Here is a 22,288-nt window from a genome sequence, read left to right as displayed (position 1 = left end):
CTTCACTTCTCTTCTACCATCCCGTGCTGATCAAAACTTCCAACATTTATAGACATGAATTAAAACTCAAGGCATAGGGAATGGGAAAAGTTTTCATTAAAAGGTCCCCCTTTAACACATGACCAAAGGTCTATTGAAATCAATGTATATCATGGGGATGTAGGAGGGGGAGAGATTCAGGACAGTAAAAATCTGCTATTAAAACTACCTTTTCCATTCATTTGATAGAACAAACGTTTATTAAATGACTGCTATGTGTAGGGCAGTCAAGAACAGATTAATCATATTTAGTGAACATTTAGAAAAGGAAATGATGATTGCTAAGAACAGGTATATGCAAACCTGACCTCAGGTACTTCTTAACTGTGTGACCCTGGACAAGTCACTTAATCCCCTTGCTGAGCCCTTAACTGCCCTTCTGCCTTGGAACCAATACATAGTATTGATTCTAAGACAAGGGTAAAGGTGTTAAAAAAAAAACCTAGTATAACTTCATCAAGGTCATATACCAAACTAACCTTATTTCTTTTGGAGGGACAGAGTGTTACTAGACTGGTAGGTAAGGGGAATGCCATAGAGAAAGATGACAAAGATTTTAGTGAAGTATTCGACAAGTTCTTCATGATATTCTAGTGTACAAACAAGGTGAAGAGATATAAGTTGGATGGCAGTACAATTAGATAGATACTTTGTCTTAATCAGGCCATGTCTATTGCATTCAATTCTAAGCAATACGTTTAGGAACGGTATTGATAAACTGGAGAGAGTTGAGAGGAGAGCATCAGTGGTGCTAAATGGTCTTTAGATCACACTGTATAAAGGCTGTTTGAAATATGTAGATATTTAGCTTGGAGATTAAAAGACTTCTAGGGACATGTCTTTGAGTATTCTAAAATCTTACACATGGAAAAGGGATTAAGAGCAGCTATGTTGCCAAATGGTTAGAGCACCAGTTAAAGACAGAAGATCTTGGGTTTAAATCTGGCCTCTTACTCTTTCTAGCTGTGTGACCCTGAGCAAGTCACTTAATCCTAATTGCCTGTCTTTTTTTTATTTCTCTTCTGACTTGGAACCAATATTTCATATCAATTCTAAGGCAGAAAGTAAAGGAGAAATGGGGGTGGGGTGGGGAATTATACTGGTTTTGGCTTAGCCCCAGAGGCCAGACCTAGTAGCATCAGCTGGAAGTTAAAAAGAGGCAAGTTGAAACTTGATATCAAGAAAAATGCTCCAACAATTAGAGCATCCCCAAAATTGAATGCCCTGCCTTGGGAGAAAGTAGGTTTCCTGCTCACTTGAAGATTGCAAGCAAAAGCTATGCATTAGAGAATGCAATAGAGTTCAGTATGCTAGAGAGACAATTCCCTTTATGGAATTTATGATATGGATTAGACATATGACTTCCACATAAATATAGGTTCATAAAACATTACAGTTGGAAAGGTCCTTAGAAACTTAGTTCATCCATTTCCAGGACTCAGCCCTCACCCCCAGACCAAGAGAAATTTGAGATGATTATCAGTGAATAATTTAGAAGAAATCCTTGCTTTCAATTTATTTTTTTAACCCATACTTTCTGTCTTAGAATCTATTCTAAGTATTTTTTCCAAGGCAGAAGAGCAGTAAGGGCTAGGCAGTGGGGGTTAAGTGACTTGCCCAGAGTCACACAGCTAAGAAGTATCTGAACCAGATTTGAGCTCAAGTCCTCTTGACTCCTGGCCTGGCACTCTATCCACTTAGTAATCTAGCTGCTCTTATTTAAAAAGCACCTGGCCTTGAGTCCTATTCCACATATTGTCCTTAAAGGTCATTTGACAGAGGAATATACCTATATATATAATATATCCTTCTCTCACTCCTAAGGGCAGAACAAGAGGTAAACCCTTAAACACAAGAAAGAAACTTGGTTGTGGGGTGAGAGGCACAAAAGTGGATACTGGTAGAAGCTGTAAATTCTCCTTCCTTGTGAATCTTTAGAAATGACATAAAAAAAATTATCAACATAGCCCTTATCCTGAAAGCCCCTTCTAACAAACCCAGGAAATTAATCCTGTTTTTGGAGTTTGAATTGATGGATGAGATGCTAATTTATTCCCTCTCTCCCCTCTTTTCTTCTGCAAACCTCTTGGGGATGCTGCAGATGCAGGTATGGTTCAAATGAGATACCCCAACTTTTAAAAATTGTTCTTTCTCCTCCCTTCTTTTTGGTCCTGAACAGTGAAACTTGGTGTCTGAGCTACCTAGAATGGGCTTAACTGATGTGGAAAGTAGTTTTGTGAGAAGAGTAGAAGGGAAAGAAGGGTGCCTGATTAGAAGAGTTTGTCTATGTTCCATTAGGTTCTTATCTTTTTATGTAAGGAGAAACAGAACCTTGAAACCCAATTTGACACACTGTCCTGAAGATTGCTCCCAAAGAGCAAAAGGGGTGCCATGGAATAAGCTATATTGGTGAGATGCAGCAGGTGGCACCAAGAGGCTGGGTTGTTACAATGGTGAAGAGGAAAGGCTTATAGAGGAGAGTATTCAAAGAAAGAGTAAAAAAAGTCATAACCCTTTGTAGAGAACCTCAGTGACCTTCATGGGGTTGAAAGGAGAGGGACTGGGTCAGGGAAACCCTTCACTGCCTCTCACATTTGATAGTTGCTTCTCTAAACAAGACAGAGGTTGTAGAGGAACAAAAAAAAAATTTGAGCACTATAGGTTAGAAAAGAAGGTGGAGAGAATAATAAAAACAAGTGTGCCTGGTTTGACAAGAAAATATTGCGAAAATGCTGCCCTAGGAGAATGAAATTACGAAGTCTAAAAAGCAAAGGGTCTTTTCACCAGCTTTAAATGCCTGGAGCACTGTTGTTTAGCAAATGACCTCACGTGTAGTTGCTACAGTATTTGTAACTAGAGAAGAACACAGAATTCTGCAAGAAAAGAGATAGAGAAGTAAATCGAATCATGGTACAGATTCACCGCTAAGGGTGGGAGAGGGGAGTAGGAAGGTGAGACAGGGTGGAAGAAGAAAAAGAGAAGATTATGTACCTGAAGGGAAGTACAAGTCCAGCTGCAGTCCAATGGTAGCTTAATGGGGCTAGTAATGAACAATGCAGTTTTCAATGATTTTCTGCCTTGCAGGGAGTGTAGTACTAATGAAACTAGGGCCACCGTTCCATCTAAATGTGTGAGCCAGTTAGTTTCTGTCTGTTCTACAGCCTCATTTCTGTCCCTGGCCCCACCTACCTACCTTATAAGGAAAGCAGGGAGAATAAGGAAAATCTGTCCCTGCTACTGGAAAAATACCTGGCCTAATAATTGTCAGTCATAAGATCATAAGATTCTAAACTGGAAAAAAACTTTAAAAGTCATAATGTCTAACCACCCTTCTTTTACAGATGAATAAATACAAGGTATTTTGAGGAAGGAGAGGGTATTAACTTCAAGGAAGAGGTTGGCACTTGGGCTGAGCCTAAAATTAAGGAAGAAAAGAGATGTCCAGGCATAGGAGACAGCTTGTGCAAATGCATTGAAATGGCAGGTGAAAAGCTAGAAAACAGCTACTAGCCCAATAGAAAAACATAAGGCTGAAAAGGTAGCTTTGCACCATATTATAGATGTTAATTGTCAGTATTTTGAGTCTGTATTTTGACCTAAAAATGATAAAGGGATGCTGAAGACTTTTAGTCAAACCTGAGCCCCATAAAGATTATCTTGTTGGTTGTTTGTGGGTACCAATTCCTTCCACCTAACTAACTTTCTCTAGGTCTCTAATTTCCGAAATGAAAATAGATAACTGGTAAGCAACAGAATCCTTGGCATGACTTTTCTTGTCAAGGCTTCCTCAAGCCATTTGAAATATCCAGGCCTCTTGCCTGGGGAAATTGCCTGTCCCTGATGTGAGCTTTTGCACCTAGGATTCCCCAGGCCACCGGTGATGGAATGAACTCATCTTATCCTCCCCACTTTGGGCCCAGGAATGTAAAAATCTTAGGGCCAATATCTCTTCTTAGCTCCTCTTCTTTCTTCCCTTTCCTTCTCCCCTCCCAGAAAGACTTCCCTAGTTCAGTATAAGGAAGCAGAGCCAAGGGTCATAGGAATATAGAGTTGAAAGTCAACCTAATCCAACTGTCTCATTTGATAGATGAGGAAGTTGTTGCCTAAGGTTACATTACCAGCTAGTGATGGGAGCCAGAACTAGAACCCAAGCCCCCTGACTCCCAGTTCAGAGTTCTTCCTATTATTCCATATAGCTAGTGGGTAACAAAGTAAGAACTAGAGCCCAGGTGTCTTGACTCCTAGTGCAATGTCCTTTACTCTATACCACAGTGTCTCATGGGTGGGTCTGTATTATCTGGGACTGACAATTCCTCCTCTTCCTCCCCCAGGGCAAGGAGAAATTTCTAGGGATCTTGAACAAGTACATGGAGATCCATGGCACTGTGTACTATGAGACCCAGCGACCACCAGAGGTCCCTGCCTTTGTGAAGAACCATGGCCTTTTGCCACAACAGGAATTCCAACAACTGTTGCGCAAAGCCAAGGTAAGAGATACAGAGTCACTTCTAAGGCCAGGCTGGTAGCAGTGGGTAGGCCTGAGGGTGAAAGTTACTCCAACCCATCCTTCAATAGCAGACTACCTCTTCCTCCATTTGCTTTTCTAGTAGGTCTTTCCATGTCTTCCGTGTCATGGTCTTTGGGGCTTGGCAGAAACCAGGAGAGCAGGGACTGAAGGGTATGTATGCCAGGGGGAGGTGGAGAAGAAAAGGAAAAGGAAGGGAAAGCAAGGTTACAGAGTACAGTATAGCAGAGATTTGGCCTCTAGATCCTTTTTTCTTCTATCTAGATCCTTCTGTCTAAGAATTGATTCTACTTACTTAGTAAATCAATGTTTAGTATTGATTCTAAGACAAAAGAATGGTAAGGATTATGCAATGGAGATTAAATGACTTGCCCAGGGTCACTTAGCAAGGAAGTGTCTTAGACCAGATTTAAACCCAGTCCTCCTGACTCTAGGTCAGATTCTCTATCCCCTGAATTACCTAATTATCTCTTTTAGATTCTTTAAGGCAGATATTCTTATCTTTCTTGAGGTCACAAACCCCTTTGGCAGTCTAGTACATATCCCTTTTCAGAATAAAGTTTATAAATAAATTAAACAAAATACAGCTATCCCTTCCACATTGCAACTTTTCCCGTCATGGTTTCAATATATCACAGGTCAACATAAGAAATTAAATGAAAACTTGAGTTTTGCAGGAACCACAGATGACACACAAAGGCCAGCAGAAAACACAGAAAAAAGTTTAGAAATTCAGAAATACATAAAATATATATAGTATTATATGCATATTTTATCTTTTGATACCATAAATATAATGATTTCTTTTTAAATTAACTTTATTTTTTACAATAAGTAAAAAGTTAGTTTGCAAAAAGAACTCAAAAGCCAGCAGATGACACATAAAAACTAGAAATGCAAAGATATCTTTAAAAGTTTAGTAACTCATAAATGCATATAAGGTACTGTAAACACCCCATAAAAGAAAAAGCAAACATTCTGACTTTTCTTGTACAAAGAGACAAAAAGTTTTACTCAGATTTTCCAGATCGCAGGGATACCCACAATGCAGAAGGGATACTTGTAATCAAACTACATGCTCGTATAGTTATTAGAAACTATATTGGTATAGTTTACAACTTTATTGCTATAATTATCATAAACCTGAAAGAGTAACTATATTGGTATAGTTATTTTTTAAAATTTGTTTTAATTCATAGATCCCTACCCCTAGAGGTCCATGGATACCAGGTAAAGAATTGTTTTAAAGGGAAAGAGAAAATTTATATGACAGAAAAATAGCTAAGGCATCATCTCCACCCTTGTTTAGTTCAAGTTCAGCCTAGCAATTAGTGTCAGCTTCATCAACAGGATTCTATACAAAATTTGTCCTAGTTCTAGCTTCTAGATATTCCCCATTTAATTCAATTTAAGAAACATTTTTAAAGCATCCATTATGTGGAAAAACCCTGTATTAGGGACTGAGGGACATACAAAGTTTCTAAAAGTTACCACTCCTCCTCATATGGAGTCTAGTTAGAAGAAATCTGTACATTTTCCCTTTGGTTCTTCTCTTTTTATAAAGGGAGAGTTAGGAACCAGGACATATACATATTAACTGTAATTCAGTATATAGTGCTTGCATCAGACAGGCATAAAACAAAATGCTTTAGAAGGTCTGAGGTGTAAGAGGACAAAGTCTAATTGGGATGAAGGAAAGGTAGATGTAGAGGAGATTGTTCTTGAAGGGCCAGTAGCAATTTACTTGCTAGCTCCAGAAGTCTTCAGGTACACAGAGAGTTAGCATTTGCTGCTTTGGGAATGATGGGAAGGAAATCTGAGTTTCCAAGTGAACAGATCTGTGTCATAGGGTGCCCCATCAGGGGATTCCTTGATGATGTTAACTTAACTACAGCTAGCAAGCTCGGTAGAAGAAAGAACAAATTTCTGTGTAGAAATAAATGCTTCTGGAAACTATCTGGTAGCCTCTGGGAAAGAAATTTGAATTCTTCTGGTTCCTACTTTTTCTCCAACTTCCCTCCTAAGCACACATACTCCTTCATCTCAAACTCATTTCTCTGACATGTGACTTGTTAATCAATTCCTGCCCCTGACAGTCCTGCTACTTGTTTCTCTAGCTCTTTATTGGGTTTGGATTCCCCTACGAAGGCCCTGCTCCCCTAGAGGCCATTGCCAATGGCTGCATCTTCCTGCAGTCCCGCTTTAGTCCACCTCATAGCTCCCTCAACCATGAATTCTTTCGAGGAAAACCCACTTCCCGAGAGGTAAGTGATGGGAGAACTCTGGCCCCAAGGGTAAGAATCCAAGTAGAGTCATAACTAGAAGAGGGATACTGATAACTATAGGAGTGCTGATAATTCTCTAAGTTGAACAACAGGCCTGTTGTTCTCTTCCATGGGCCTGCCCCATCACAATTATACTTTTTTCCATGGGGCCTACCTTTTCCCCACTTCAGTATACCCTTCCTACCATTTCCCGCTTCCTCTGTCTCTTTTCAGGGAATGAAGAAGCCAATTGAATTTAGTTTAGGTATCAGGATCCTACTTATAGCTTGGAATCTAGGGTTTCCAAGGATCATCTTCTTATAATCATTGCATGGGGTCTATAGAATAAGGAGAGAGACCAAGGCAAGGAAAATGAGATTAAAGAGAAAATCTGTGGGACTTAGGTATATGAGTAAAGAGACCAAAAGCTGTAGGATTAGGATATAGTCAGTTGGGCTATAGAGTGGTGGGAGAGGAGGGAGGCTAGGAAATATGAAGAAATGAAATAGGGTCAAAGAGTTTGGGGTACATTTCCTCCACATGCTTGGGTTGGAGGGCTTCCTGGCTTCCTATCTGGGCTACCCCAGCAGGACACAAAGAGAAGCTCAGGACATCTTATGTCCTGACCAGGTGTTTTCTCAACATCCCTATGCTGAGAACTTCATTGGTAAGCCACACGTTTGGACAGTTGACTACAACAACTCAGAAGAGTTTGAAGCTGCCATCAAGGCCATCATGAGGATTCAGGTGAGAAACTGTGGTAAGCTCTTTCCCCCTGCAGAGAAAGATTGGTTGGGAGATGAAGGCAGAACCAGGAGAACCCAAGTTGATAAAATAGGCCAGCTCCTGGACTATGTTCTATTCTGTCCACAGGTTTGCTGGTCTACTGTGTGAACTGAGTTACATGGCCATTCTACTTTAGTCATCCCTTTCATTCACTACTATAATTTTCTACTAGAGGATTTAATTGAAGTTGAGGTTTAGGAAACAGGTAGGCCACCAGAGTATTCAAAGAGGGATGGAGTTGGGATGGACCAATCAATCAATCTATCTATATTTATTAAGCACCTACCCTGTGCTAAGCAATGGAGATACCAAAAAAAAAAAAAAAAAAAAAAAAAGGCAAAGATAGTCCCTCTTCTCGAGGGAATTATAATCTAATGGAGGAGATAACATGTAAACAAATATATACAAAGTAAGCTACTATATACAAGATAAATAGGAAATAATTAACAGAGGGAAGGCACTAGGATTAAGAGGAGCTGGGAAAGGCTTCCAATAAAGATAGGATTTTAATTGGGACTTAAAGAAATGCAGGAAGGTCTACAGTATAAGCAGAAAAGGGAGAGCATTCTTGGCATGAGAGACACCCAGAAACAATGCCCAGAGATGGGAGATGAATTGTCTTGTTCATGGAACAACCAGGAGGCCAGTGTCACTGGATCAAAGAATACATATCAATGAGTAAGGTGTAAGGAGCCTGGAAAGGTAAGAGGGTTATTATGAAGGACCAAATGCCAAAGAGAGGTTTGTATTTGACTTTGGAACAATAGGGAGCCACTGGAGTTTATTGAGTAGGGTAGTGCTTTGGGTTCAGCACTTTGGGAAAATCAGTTTAGTGGCAGAATGGAGGATGGGTTGGAGTGGAAAGAACTTAAGGCAGAAGATTCACCAGCAAGTTATTATAATAACACAGTCATGAAATGAGAGGGCCTGCACAAGAGTGATAGCAGTGTCAGAGGAGAGAAGGAGGTGTATTCAGAGATGTTACAAAGGTAAAATCGATAAGTGTTGGCCCCAGCTTGCATATGGGGAGTGAGAGATAGTGACGAGTAGAGAATGACATCTAAGTTTTGAGTCTGGGAGAATGTTCTTGCTCTCTACAATAATAGGGAAGGTAGGCAGCAGGGGTAGCAGTGAGGGAAAAGGAAGGCTTGGGGGGAAAAATAGTGATCTCCACATTGGACATAATGAGTCTATAATGTCTAGTAGACTTCCAGCTTGAGGTGTCTGAAAGGCAGTAAGAAATGAGAGACTAGAGGTTGGCAGAGAGGTTGAGCAAGATCTACTTAGTCTTGAGAATCTTCAGCATAAATAATGAAATCCATGGGAGCTGATTTGAAATCACCAAGTGAAATAGTATAGAGGGAGAAGAGAAAAAGCCCAGGACAGAACCCTGTCTAAACTAGGATCCAGAAAAAAAAAAGTAAGAGGATCTAGCAAAGGAGATAGAAAAGGAATGGTCAAATAGTCAGATAGATAAGAGAAGAACCAGGAGAGAGTGGTGGCCTAAAAACCCACAAAGAAGAAAATATCAAGGAGAAGGAAATGATCAAGTGTAAAAGTTTGCAGAGAAGTCAAGGAGAATGAGAACTGAGAAAAGGCCATTGGATTTGGCAACTAAGAGATCATTAGTAACTTTGGAAGGAGAGATTTAGTGGAATGATTAGGTCAGAAGTCTCTAAGGGGTTAAGAAGAGACTGAGGAGAGAAAGTAGAGTCTATTGTAGATAGCCTTTTCAAGGACTACAAAGGGCAGAAAAGGTAGAGGATAATAATGGATATAGAAAGATAAATAAGGGTTTGTATTTTTTTTTCAGGGTGAAGGAGTAATAGGCATGTTTGTAGTCATTAGGGAATGAGCCAGTAGATAAAGGAAAGATTGAAAATAAGAGAAAGAGTAGCAATGACAGAGGGCACAATCTGTTTGAAGAGACAGGATGGAATAGGATTGCTGAACAAGCAGGAAAGACCATGAGCATGGTATTGAACTTGGGAAAGATGGGGACTGAAGACCTTTAAATAAAAACACCAAAAGACTGGACAATAGAGTGAATTTAAAGAAGAAGGTGGTTGCTGAGTGATATCAGAGAAGGGAAAGTCTGAAAGGGGCAAAACTGTGCCAGGGAGTGTGAAAGAAGAAGCAGTAAACCTTGGAGAAGATGCTAAGAGATGTGGTGCCTTTTTTCTTCAGAAAAAAGCATTATAGATAAATAGAGCTGGAAGGGACCTCAGAATCCATCTAGTCCAACCCCCTCATTTCACTGATGAGGAAACTAAGATTCTGGGAAATTAAATGACCTTGCTTAAGGACATATTGTGGAGAAGCCTCATGTTTTAGCCAACATTTTGGTAATTCACCTATGGCCACAATAACCTCGGTTTCTACTTTATCAGAATAACCTGGATTTGGAGAGAATGGAAAGACACCTACTACTAAGTTCCAACTATCCCTTGTCCTGATAGTTACAGTACCCATGGCATAACCAATGAATCTCCAGATATTAGAACACTAGCAGAGTCATTACTGAACATTCACTTAAAAACTTAATGATGGTGGTAACTAACCATTAGGAGTGATTTCTCTCTAAAAGTTAGATGGTACCGGTCCCCAGAAGTTAGTAGCAGTGTACCTATAAGAACAATTTTCAGGAAAAGTTTGTTAATAGCAAAAGAAATTGCCAGGTTCCTGTGGCACATGAACTACTTAATATTTATACCTATGTAGGGTGAATTAGCTGTCAGTGTTCCTTCTTTGCTCTCTTTTCTCCCCACTGATCCTTGTTCTGCTAAATTTTGTCTTTGGGACTTCCCTTGAAAGGCTAGAGCTATATGAAGAATTTTTGTTTTTCAGTTGTTTCAATTGTGTCTGATTCTGTGTGATCCCGTTTGAGATTTTCTTGGCAAAGATACTGTAATGGTTTGCCATTTCCTTCTCCAACTCATTTTACAGATGGGGAAACTGAGGCAAATCCAGTGATTTATCAGTGTGAATGCATAAAGGTCAGATGGCATTACTTCTAGAGGAGGATTTTGTTTATTTTGTCGCTACAAGAGGGAGTGAGTAAGGTCTGGTCTTTTTAACTTCACTCCTTAGTTGCTTCATTAAGAGGATCATTGTCTGTCCTACATACCTCCCAAGGCAAATATAGAATCTAGAGCTGTAAGAGTCTCTAAAAGGTTCCCCATTACTGATCTAAGATATATGGACCTGTCCAGCCAGGTATTCACTCAGTTGGATACTGTGCTGTCCAATCAAATGCAGCTCATAGCAATACTGTTCAGGTTTCATCTTTAAGGCATCTTCCCATCTTTTGTAAAAGAATTACAAAACCTTTCTCAAGCCAGAGGTTGCAATACAGAACAAAAAGCTCTTTATGAAAAGCTTCACTTTTCTCCAACTTTAAGAGCCATAGCTGTTGCCACCAGAGTTCTTGGCCAATGATGTTAATTCTTGCCAACCAATTGGGAATTGTCATTGTCTTTTTCATACACAATCTGTGCCTTCACTTCTTCTTAGGTCCTTCCTTGCTACTGCCTTCTTTGCTTGACCTTCTCTCTCTTGCTCTGTTCAGTGGCTTAAATGATAGCCTCTTGATTCCAACGATTCACCTTTTACTTAAAATATCATGACTCAGGGCATCAAGATGGCACGGTGGGTAGAGAGCCAGGCTTATAGATGGGAGGTCCTACGTTCAAATCTGGCTTTAGACATTTCAGCTATGTGACCCTGGGCAAGGCACTTAACCCCCATTGCCTAGCCCTTACTGCTCTTCTGCCTTGGAATCAATACACAGCATTGATTTTAAGAAGGTAAGAGTTTTAAAAAAAAGTTACACTCCCCAAATTTCTCCTATCAAATTAACAGTCCTTTTCCAACCACACTTTAGTCTCCACATGTTCATTTGATCCAGCACTTAGTGCAGTGCCTGGCACATATTAGGCACTTAATTAATATTTGAATGATTTATCATTTTCTTAGTTTTACTCTCTTTAGTCATAAAACATGTAGGCAACTTAAAAGAGATACACTTCATGCCTCTACCTTGAAATTCTCAACAATGTCCTCAATCTCTTTGGTGTCCTTGAAATTGTATTTCTTTCTAATCACATTTCTCTAGTTTTTAATAAGATATTTGTCTTTGCCTCTTTAAAACATGACTGTTCCCATAATACAAGCAAGGCATTATTCCTATTGTTAACAAAGAGATTTAAAACCTCTGATTTATACCACAGATAATTTTTTGTCCAAACTCTCCAAAATTCCATCTAAAATCTGTGTTTCTTCATACTCATTTTTAAAAAACATTTATTAATATTTATTTTTTAGAAAAGTTAACATGGTTACATAATTCATGCTCTTACTTTCCCCTTCACTTCCCAAGCTCCCCCCCACTCACCCATGGCTGATGCGTATTTCCACTGGTTTTAACATGTGTCATTGATCAAAACCACAAACCCAATCTTGTCCGCCTCAACCCATGTGTTCAAGCAGTTGTTTTTCTTCTGTTTCCATTCCTGTAGTTCTTCCTCTGAATTCATACTCATTTTTGAGCAGCATATATTAAAGTTCTTTTTCTATTGATATTAGATATCAAAATGTTCAACCATAAAAGAGCCAATATCTCACACTCTTTGGCAATATAAATTTCATCCTTTACACCAAAGCATTTTTCATGCCATTTTCATCATTAGATGCTCCTTGTGAAAAGGGCCTCCAAAGAGGCTGAATTAGCAAATCTGGCATTGTTTTCTAATGGCAGAAAGGCCCTTCAAGATGATAGGAAGGAGATAAGATGATGATCTTCTGGACAAATACATCTTCAATCAAAGCCCCTCTTTCCCTATCTTATTACAAATCTGGAGCCCAGTATTTATAATCAGGATCAGCACCCAACAATCTGTTGAAACTGATTATCGTGCTCACCTGTAATTAGACAAAATGGGTGTAATTTCTAGTCTGGCTGACTTCTCTGGCAGGATATTTATGGCAGGCAGTATCTGGCAGGGATCTTTGCCTGCCAGCTGAGACTTTGAATTTAGGTTTGACAAGGGCTTCAAACAACTGAGGAGGAATAATTCTGCTGTCAGCAAGCATAGGGAACAACATTTTTAGAAGAAAATCTGTTCCCTTGGTGTGTTTATTTATAACTTGGGCCTGAAGCTTTGTACATAAGATGCTTCCAGATGGTAGCAGATGCTGCCTTCAAGAACGTGGCTGTCTGAAACAGATTTCAGGAAGGACTCAGAATTCTTGAGTCTCTCCTGGGACAACTACACCCATCTTGTGGCTCTTTGAGCCATGAGTTCAAGAAAGAACAGAGTATGGCAGGGTAGGGTAAAGGATATGGTCAGTAGAGTTAAGTCCCATAGGACAGGTGCCCTGAGAGGCTAGCTAAAGTGTTGCCTGAGAGGGCAAGGAATACAGTTAGAAGATGCTAGTCATAGGAATATCCAGAGAAGCTAGGTGGTGCAATGAGTGGGTAGAGTACCGGGCCTCGAGGCAGGAAGATCTGAGTTCAAACCTGACCCTAGAGACTTAATAGCTGTGTGACCTGGGCAAGTTTTAATCCCTATTTGCCTCAGTTCCTCATCTATAAAGTAGGGACACACTGGAGAAGGAAATGACAACCCATTCCATTACCTTTGCCAAGAAAACTATGTCCATGGGGTCACAAAGATGAATGACTAAACAACAACTAACACAGGAATGTCCAAGCCATCTCTTGGACTGAGGTTAGATCTAAGTGGTTCAGAGGATGGAATTCTGGGCCTCAGGTTAAGAAGACCAGAGTTTAAATCCAGTCTGACATTCACCAATTATGTGACCTTGGGCAAGCTGCTTAATCTCTATTTGCCTCCATTTCCTCCACTGTAAAATGGAGGTAAAAATGGCACCTACCATCCAAGGTGATGAAGATTAAATGAGATAACAATTGTAAAGCATTTAGCACAATGCCTAGAACAGAGTAAGTACTATATATTCAAGCTATTATTAGATGTTACTACTACTATTAGATGTGACTCAATGGATAGAGCACTGGGCCTGGAGGCAGGAAGACCTGAGTTCAAATCCAACCTCAGACATGTCTTGTGTGAAAGACTCTGGGCAAGTCACCTCTGTTTGCCTGACAAAAGGATCCACTGAAAAAGGAAATGGCAAACCATTCTAGTATCTTTGTTAAGAAAACTCCATGTGGAAGAGGATATGGGTTAAATATGGCCTCAAATACTTCCTAGCTATATGACCCTGGGCAAGTCACTAAACCCTGATTGAGTAGCTATTGCCACTGTTCTAAGACAGAAGGTAAGAGTCTTGGGGAGAAAGGGAGAGAAGAGGAAGGAAAAGGGAAGAGAAGGAAAGGGAAGGGAAGGAAAGGGAAGAGAAGGGAAGGGAAGGGAAGGGAAGGGAAGGGAAGGGAAGGGAAGGGAAGGGAAGGGAAGGGAAGGGAAGGGAAGGGAAGGGAAAGGAAGGGGAAGGAAGGGGAAGGAACCCAGAAGGAAGGAAACCCCATGGACAGCTTTCATCTATGAAGTCATGAACAGACACATCTGAACAACAACTACTGCTAGTATATTACTATACAGATTCATGGAACCATAGATTGTTATATGTAGAAAATAGAATTCAATTAAACATTTATTAATCAACCACCACGTGCCAGGCATTGTGCTGTGTGCCAGGGACACAAGGCACAAAAGAAACAATGCCTGTTCTCAAGCAATTTATATTCTGCTAAAGAAATGTGGCATGTTAGCAGATAAGTAAATAAAAATAATTTGAGGAGGAAAAGAATCCTAATAACTGGCTAATAAAGAAAGGCTTTGCAGAGAGGTTGAGCTAGACCTTGAAAGAAGTTAGAGATTCTAAGAGGAAAAAGTGAGGAGGGAATCTATTCTAGAGACAAGTCATGTTTGAGTGTAATCTAATAGTTTGGTTGTAATAAAGAGTATAAATGGTTGGGGATAGGATAGTAGAAGTAAGGCCATAAAGGTAGGTGGAAACCAGATTGTAGAAGATTTTAAATGCAAGAATAAGGAATTAGTATTTTTACCCTAGAGACCATAGAGAGATGCCAAAAAAAATTTTTTTGAGCAGAGGAATAATGGGATCAGACATATGTTTTAATAATATTAAATTGACAGGTATGTGGGAAGCAATTCAGAGAGTGAGGGAGGTACAATCAGGTAAACTGTTTTGATGGTTGAGATAAGAGTTAATAAAGACCTGAACTAAGGTAGATATAATAGGATCATAGACAAAATGCAGAAAGGGGCCTGCAAGGTGATCCAACACAACCTTTTTATTTCTCATAGGAAAGTAAAACCCCAAAAAGTTAAATAATTTGTTCAAGGTCACACAAGAACTTAAGTATTTAAGGCAGGATTTGAACCCAAATTCATTAATTCCAAAGTCAGTGATCTTTCTACTGTACCTTGCTTTCCCCTTAGATGTCATGTAAGTAGTAGATAGATTTGAGGGATATCAGAGTAGTGCTTGAGTCATCAGCTTTGTTATTGAAGTATTTTAGTTTTGTCCAACTCCATTTCACAGGACTCCATTTTAGGTTTTTCTTGGCAAAGATACTTGGAGTAGTTTGCCATTTCCTTCTCCAGCTCATTTTACAGAGAAGGAATTTGAAGCAGATAGCATTAAGTGATTCTCTCCCAGGGACACACAGCTAGTGTCTGAGGCAGGATTTGAATTCAAGACAATGATTGTTCCTTGACTCCAAACCCAGCATTCTACTTTTGGAATACAGTAATTACTAGCATAATATAGCACAGAGTTTAGGGACAGGACCTAACCTCCCTACTCTCTCCACCCCACTTATTTCTTCTTACAGGTGGATCCCTATCTGCCCTATGAATACACCTGCGAAGGGATGCTTGAGAGGATCTATGCCTACATCCAACATCAGGTCAGTCTCTTCCCCCTTCTTCTCCCTCTCCTAAAGCTTTCTCCTAAGCCAATGATGGTGAACCTATGGCACTGGGTACCACAGATGGCATGCAAAACACTCTCTGTGGGCACACGGCCGCCATCCCCCCACCCTCCAGAGTTCCTTACTAAAAAGGCAGAGGGACTCAGGCAGAGCTGCTCCCTTCCCCCTCTCCACCATGCCCAATGACATTTTTTCACATCCCCCACCCCTCCACCCATCAGCCCAAAGGAAAAGCTTTCTCCCTCCCTTGTGTGGGGTAAAGGGGGGGGGCAGGGCACAGCACTTGGTCTGGGGGGGGGTGGAGTGGGGATGGGGCCCAGCACTCCATCTCTAAAAGGTTCACCATCACTGTCCTAGACAAAATTAGATTGATTGCTTCTTCACTCTCTACAATTCAACAATCTCATCTTCATCACACCTGAAGAGGAAATGGAATAAATGATAAATTTAATTGTGAGGAGACCTGTTGGTCTTACAGGCCATCTGTGTTCTGATTCTTTTTCAGCTTCCCAAGACAGGCTCATCTTGGGATAAGGATGAGGGTTAGGAGGAAACTTAGATAATTTCAGAACTAGATGGATCTAAGATCTAGCAACATCTAATACAACTGCCTTTTTTTTTCAGATGAGGAAACTAGTATCTAGAAGGGAAGTTATTTGCCTAAATTTAGTGGCAGAGTCAAGACTAGACCCTGGGTATCCTGACTCAGTCCAGAGTTCTTTCTATTATACCAACCAGTGGTATGCCCATAAATGTTTAACAACCAGCTTTCAGGGAAGAGGCAGGGGTGGGTGGGATGTGCTCACAATGCGTTTTTGTATTTAATTTGCATTATTGTTTTCTCCATAACTTAAAAAAATCTAGACAATCAAAAAAAACAATAAATCGAGCCCTCATGTGTAGCATTTGCTGATTTCTGAGGTTCAAATGCTTATATTGAAAAATTTAACAATCTCCTGGCATGTTTGGACAGGCTCTCTAGCACACCTCTGCCAGCCTTCCATCAACATTAAAAAACATTTACCAAGATCCTAAGTGCTTTTGGATCTGTACTAGGTCACAGACAAAGAAAACTGTCTACCTCCTGCTCTGTAAGGCCTTGTAATCTAAAACAAGCATAGTGACAAGCGTAGATGTTCACGGCATATTAATGACAATGTTTCTATATACATTTAGCAAGTCACGAATAGGATTTACAGAAGTACCTTCTGGGGTGAGGGTAGAGAACAAATTCCTTTAGGTCTCATAAGTGTATTTCCTTTTCCCTCATTGAGGTGATCAACTTCCTCCACCTCTGACTTTTTCCCTCTCTTAAAAAGAAATCAAAGGAAACATTTAAATATGAAAAACAAACAAGGAGGCAAGAGGTCCTGAGGGAGAAAAAGGAATAGGTTTTTACAGGTCAGAGGAGGGAAAAGCATCTTCTTGGGGATAACTCCAAGTTCACCAAGCAGAGCTCAGAAGTACCCAAAGGATGTGAAGGGATAGGGAATAGAGCATAATTTAAAGACTTTTTAAAAAAACAGACCAAGAAGATGAAAAAAAAAAAAGGAAGAGGGAAAAGAAAAAGAGTATAGAAGGCACTGGAGTAAAAGAAGTTTTTTTAAAAAGAAGGTAGGGAGATGAAGGAATCATACAACATTAGATAAGGAAATCAGTCAACAAACATTTATTAAGCACTTAAAATGTACCAAACACTGGGCTAAAGACTGGGGGCACAGAGGAAGGGTCATAGACTGTTATAACTAGAAAGAGCCTTAGAAGGAGTAGGGAAAAGGGAATAGTTATCTATAAAGTATCTACTACATGTCCGGTATTGTTTTAAGTACCTTTAAATATATTCGTAATATATTTATATTCATATATTTAATTTATATATTTAATATATTTTAAAATATATTATAAATAAATAAATATATGCGTGTGTGTGTGTGTGTGTGTGTGTGTGTGTGTGTGTGTATGCACATATAATTTGATCCATCTTTTGAGGTAGGTGCTAACCCTTAGAGATCATCAAGTTAGGCTTCTCCTCTTGTTTTAATGAAAAGGAAACCTAGAGCTAGAATGATTAAATGACTTACCCAAAGTCATATAACTAGTAGTGGAGCAGGAATTTGACCCTAACCCTTTGACTCCAAATTTAATATTATTTCCATACCTCATACTACTCAGAGCCAATGGGGACTATGCTGTTAAGGGAGCACTTCAACTGGTTTTCTTGGTGGTATCTTTGCCCTTCTCTGCCCTGTGTTAGAAATAAAGAAATTTCTGGGCCAGAATTCTGAGCTGAGGATCCAAATTTTAATTGTAGAAAATTAAAGCTGGAGAGCTTACCATGCCCATTTTTGTGATGAGACTCCATGTTTTATAGGGGTTTTTTTTGGTTTTGTTTTAAACCCTTACTTTCCATCTTGGAGTCAATACTGTGTATTGGCTCCAAAGCAGAAGAGTGGCAAGGGAGGCAATGGGGGGCAAGTGACTTGCCCAGGGTCACACAGCTGGGAAGTGTCTGAGGCCAGGTTTGAACCTAGGACCTCCCATTTCTAGGCCTGGCTCTCAATCCACTGAGCTACCCAGCTGCCCCTTTTATAGGTTTTTTGATAGCTAATTAGCATAAGTCTAATGACACAGCAGAACATACAGAGGATGTTAAGAAACATACAATGGTGTTTGATAACAGGAGGGTTTGGAACATTTGCTATGAAGTCCTGAGAGTTCAGTACAAGGTTAACTACCATATTATTTAGGTCAGGGTAACCTTTCTTGGCCACAGTGCTCTGGGAGCCTATAGTGGCATAAATCTTTAAAGGATCAAACACCTGAAGAAAACAAGGTTGTTTTCGTATGCTTATCAGGCCAGCTATAAACTTTCTACTCTCAATGAACCCAGCTCCTTCTACATGGGTTTCAGCTTCCCTACATATCTATACAGACCTGAAGTTTTTATTCTTCCAGTGGACCCTCTTCATATATTTAGTTGCTATAACATTCTAAGATACCAAATTATATCATTTCTAATATTATGGTTAATATTCTATTATTATAATTGACATTTTATACACAATTTATTAACTGGGCCTAACTCTTTCATAATTTAATTTAATTTCATAATTGCGGTTACTTATCTAAAGGATTATATGTGATCTCTCTGTTCCTAATCAATAATATAAAGGCAGTAGAACAATTTTCTTTTCACCTATAGCTTCAACCCTACTCATTTCCCCCTTCCTAATTCTACTTTCCTCCTGGCAGGATTTTTGTATAACCACAGAACCTTCTCCACTGGTGGCATCACCCCAACCTGCTCGAGCCTCCTCTGCCCTGGCACCCAATGCCACACACCTGGTTTGGCTTCATAATGCCAGCCTGGGCTCAGAAGTCTGGCCTCCTGTGCACTCATTTCAGGGCTGGCTGGCAGAGACTGGGAGGACATGCACGGATGCCTGCTTGGATAGGGGCCTCATATGTGAGCCCTCCTTCTTCTACTTCCTCAACACCCAGGATGCTTTCCTGAAGTGAGTGTCTTTGCACCCCTCCCTCACTCCAGTGCTTGTAAGCAAGAAAGTGGGCCCCCCAAATCATAGTATAATAATCCCCTAATTTCAATTTTATTTTATTTTTTAAATCTTTACTTTCCATTTTAGGATCGTAAGTATCGATTTTAAGGGAGAGGAATGGTAATAGCTAGACAATTAGGGTTAAGTGACTGCCCACAAAGCTAGGAAGTGTCTAGGATCAAATTTGAATCCAGGACCTCCTTTCTCCAGGTTTGGCTCTCTTATCTATTGGGCTACCTAGCTTTACCCCCAATCCCCTCATTTTATAGCTGAGAAAACTGAGGCCCAGGAGGATGAAATGATTTGTTTAAGATTACCCACATATAGGACAAAACTAAGACAGAAAATCAAATCTTCTGACTCCTTCTGAGTCCATGCCCTTTAGACCATGTCATACTTCCTCTCTAGCCTATTCCTATTTCCCAGAGGTGTACAGAAAGCCTCTAAGCTTCAACATTCCCAGCCCAAGCTGATTTTTCTTGCCTCTTCTGACACTTTCAAAGAGGGCAGGTACCCAAACCCTAAACATTCAGGACCTACCACATTCTCCCTCAGGCTAACAGCTCACCTTTCCTAGGGCATTTTAAAACTTTCTTTTGAATCACAGAGAACATCAGAGAAAGTCATCTAAGAAGTTGCAATTTCTGAGTAATCCTCTCTAGTTTAACCTAGTTAAGGTCACCCTGGCCATATCTTGACACAGCCCCACACCTAATTCACTTAGAACCCTCTCCTCACTTCATGTCCTCAGCCCTTTCTCTCAGAGCATATTCCCCTGATCATCCCTGGGTGGGAAGCCAAATGATCAAAATCTCATTTGATTAGTGATGGGTCCATGCCTCCCCATGCATATCTCTCCAGAAAGGAGGATGAGGAGAAAAAAGGAGATTAAGCAGTGGGCCTCCTCTCCTCCCTCCCCCCCCCCCAGGAGCCACCATGATGGAAGCAAAGGGGCATGGGAGGGCCTGTGTGGGGATGGGGAATCTCTTGGTAACTATGGGCTAAGAGCCATGCTGCTGGGGTATAGCAGGGTAACTTCCTTAGAGCTGCTAGAGTTGGGGGAAGCTGGGTGGCCAGGTGTCTGTGTGCTCCTCTCCCTCCCCACAGGTTGAATGTCAGTTGTGATCGAACTGAGTCAGAAATGAATCATCTGTACCCGGCCTTTGCCCAGCTAGGTGGAGAGTGCTACCTTCAGAAAGAGCCCATACTCTATAGCTGTGCTGGCTCCAACACCAAATACCACCGACTTTGCCCATGCCGAGACTTCCAAAAGGGACAAGTGGCCCTGTGCCAGGACTGCTTGTGATATCTTCTGGTCGAGCCGGGAGTAGGAGCCGCTGATGGCCTCCTTTGTGCCAACCTTCCTCTCTGTATCCTCCTCTTCATCTCCATCCCATCTCCCACCTTCTCTGAGAACTATTGGGATATGCTGGTACCCTGCCCCATCCCCAGGAGAAAGCACCAGCAGTTTCAGTTCTCCATGGCCTACCCTCCCTAACTTCATGCTGGGACATTCCTAGTGGTGGGAATTGGGTTCTACTTCCAAGGCACAAAAGTAGTCCTAGCAGAGTAACAAGCCTCCTTGGAGGAAAGAGAGGAAGGAAGGAGTCTCCTATGTTCAGTCTTAAGCTCTAAGCTCATGAGTCTGACCCCTGAAAGGTCTGGATACCTGTGCATAAAGCCCTGAAGGGATAAGAGATGGGTTAGAAGGCCCCTAAGGAAAAGCAGCCCAAACTTAGAGATCCCACTATGGCTTCATCTTCTACATTGGCCAAGAGAGAAGATTTTAAGCATGCCACGTGGGCCCAGGGCAAGAACCTTTAATGTCTAAATGAATTGTAGATTGGTACAGAGATCAAGGGAACTGTGGCCTAGGAAAAGAACCTTGTTAGCCCTCTCTGACTTGATACACGTGAGGAAATTGAACTTTAGTACTAGTTGCCTTTGGGCATCTTCCTCCTTTATTTATGGAACTTGCATGTTCTAGTCCTCTACAGGCATGGTCAGGGTGGGAGAGTTAGATGGGGGGGGGGGGGGGGGAGGGGCCTGGTAGTCTTTGGTGCTGCCTCTGTTCTCTTGCCTTCCTTTCTCTGTGGCTCTTCACTAAACATCCAAATTAGCCAAACAGCTCTCAGGGCCCCAGCACAACCCACCCCCAAGTAACAGGGGCTGGCATTGGGGGTGTGAGGACTGTTATTCAGGCCTTGGGAGCTTATCCTTCCACCCTGTAATTTCAAATTCCCTCTTCTGGGCCTGATCTTGAAATCGGTTTACTTTCCCTGAGGCAGGGGTGGTAAGTTTAGCTCTAAATCAGAAATAAACTAGCCTCAGCCCGTGGTGCAAAGTCAGTGATCCTGCTATGCAAGGGCCGGGACTAGTAAATGGGATGGGATGACTTTCTCCAAGCCTTCCGGGCAAATCCCTAGGATTTCCAAGTCATTCTTTTGGCAGAATTGCTAAGGGCTCAGGCTACTGTAGCTTCCTTCTCTGTGTCCCTTACCTTCATTTAAGAGAAATGTAGTTTTCCAGAAATTATTCCATGGCTCTGAAAAAAAAGCCCTACCCTGGGGATAAAGCTTCAGAGCTCACTCATCACTGCTTGCTTACACAGAGGTTGGATATGGGCATCTGGGGTCAGCTACATACGTGTCTTGCCAACCTTTTAGTACCACATGAATATCAGCTATTGTTCCTATTATTGTGATTATTGTTGTTGCTATTATTACAGATGCTGGATAAAGTTAAAACTTTTTAAAAAAAGATAAAAACCCTTCCACTCCAAAGGGGAAAGCTCTCCACCCCCACCCCAGCAGAAACTGTACCTCCTGCCTCCAGATTCCCCAAGCCTGTGGCCAACTCTTAAGATTAATCCTATGCAGCATGTCCTCAGCCCCAATCCCTAGGGATTCCCTGTCCTAATTCCTTTTCACTATCATTTCTTTGACCTTACAAATAGACTAGCCACGCTCAGAGCCTTTCTGGCTTAGAAAGATCTGGGCATCCAGGTACACTGCCACACTTCCCCTTCCCTAGATGATTATGTGACCCTCCTAGGGCTGCTTGCTGCCCTGGAGACAACACAAGCGCTACTGCTCCCCTTTACTCCTCCTCTTGAAAACCTGCTACTGAAGGGTGGAGCAGCATTCCAGGATCTGGTTTTGGGTTTCTAGCTCGAGGA

At 41.0% G+C, this 22,288-nt stretch overlaps 1 protein-coding gene across 2 annotated transcripts in view; it reads left to right on the top strand.

Annotated features, from left to right (window-relative positions):
* The window catches only part of MGAT5B (alpha-1,6-mannosylglycoprotein 6-beta-N-acetylglucosaminyltransferase B), a 177,299-nt gene extending 156,883 nt beyond the window's left edge, over positions 1–20,416 (top strand). For both annotated transcript variants that reach the window (XM_044672412.1, XM_044672410.1), the window contains exons 12-17: positions 4,371–4,526; positions 6,682–6,828; positions 7,459–7,575; positions 15,455–15,529; positions 18,806–19,068; positions 20,218–20,416. In XM_044672412.1, coding sequence (XP_044528347.1) covers positions 4,371–4,526; positions 6,682–6,828; positions 7,459–7,575; positions 15,455–15,529; positions 18,806–19,068; positions 20,218–20,416 — 957 coding nt within the window. The remainder of the gene's footprint in view (positions 1–4,370; positions 4,527–6,681; positions 6,829–7,458; positions 7,576–15,454; positions 15,530–18,805; positions 19,069–20,217) is intronic.
* Positions 20,417–22,288: the final 1,872 nt, after the last annotated feature.

The sequence above is a fragment of the Gracilinanus agilis genome, chromosome 4, assembly GCF_016433145.1.
Source record: "Gracilinanus agilis isolate LMUSP501 chromosome 4, AgileGrace, whole genome shotgun sequence".
NCBI lineage: Eukaryota > Metazoa > Chordata > Mammalia > Didelphimorphia > Didelphidae > Gracilinanus > Gracilinanus agilis.
The sequence above is the reverse complement of the archived record's forward strand: the minus strand, read 5'-3'. Positions and strand labels throughout refer to the sequence as shown.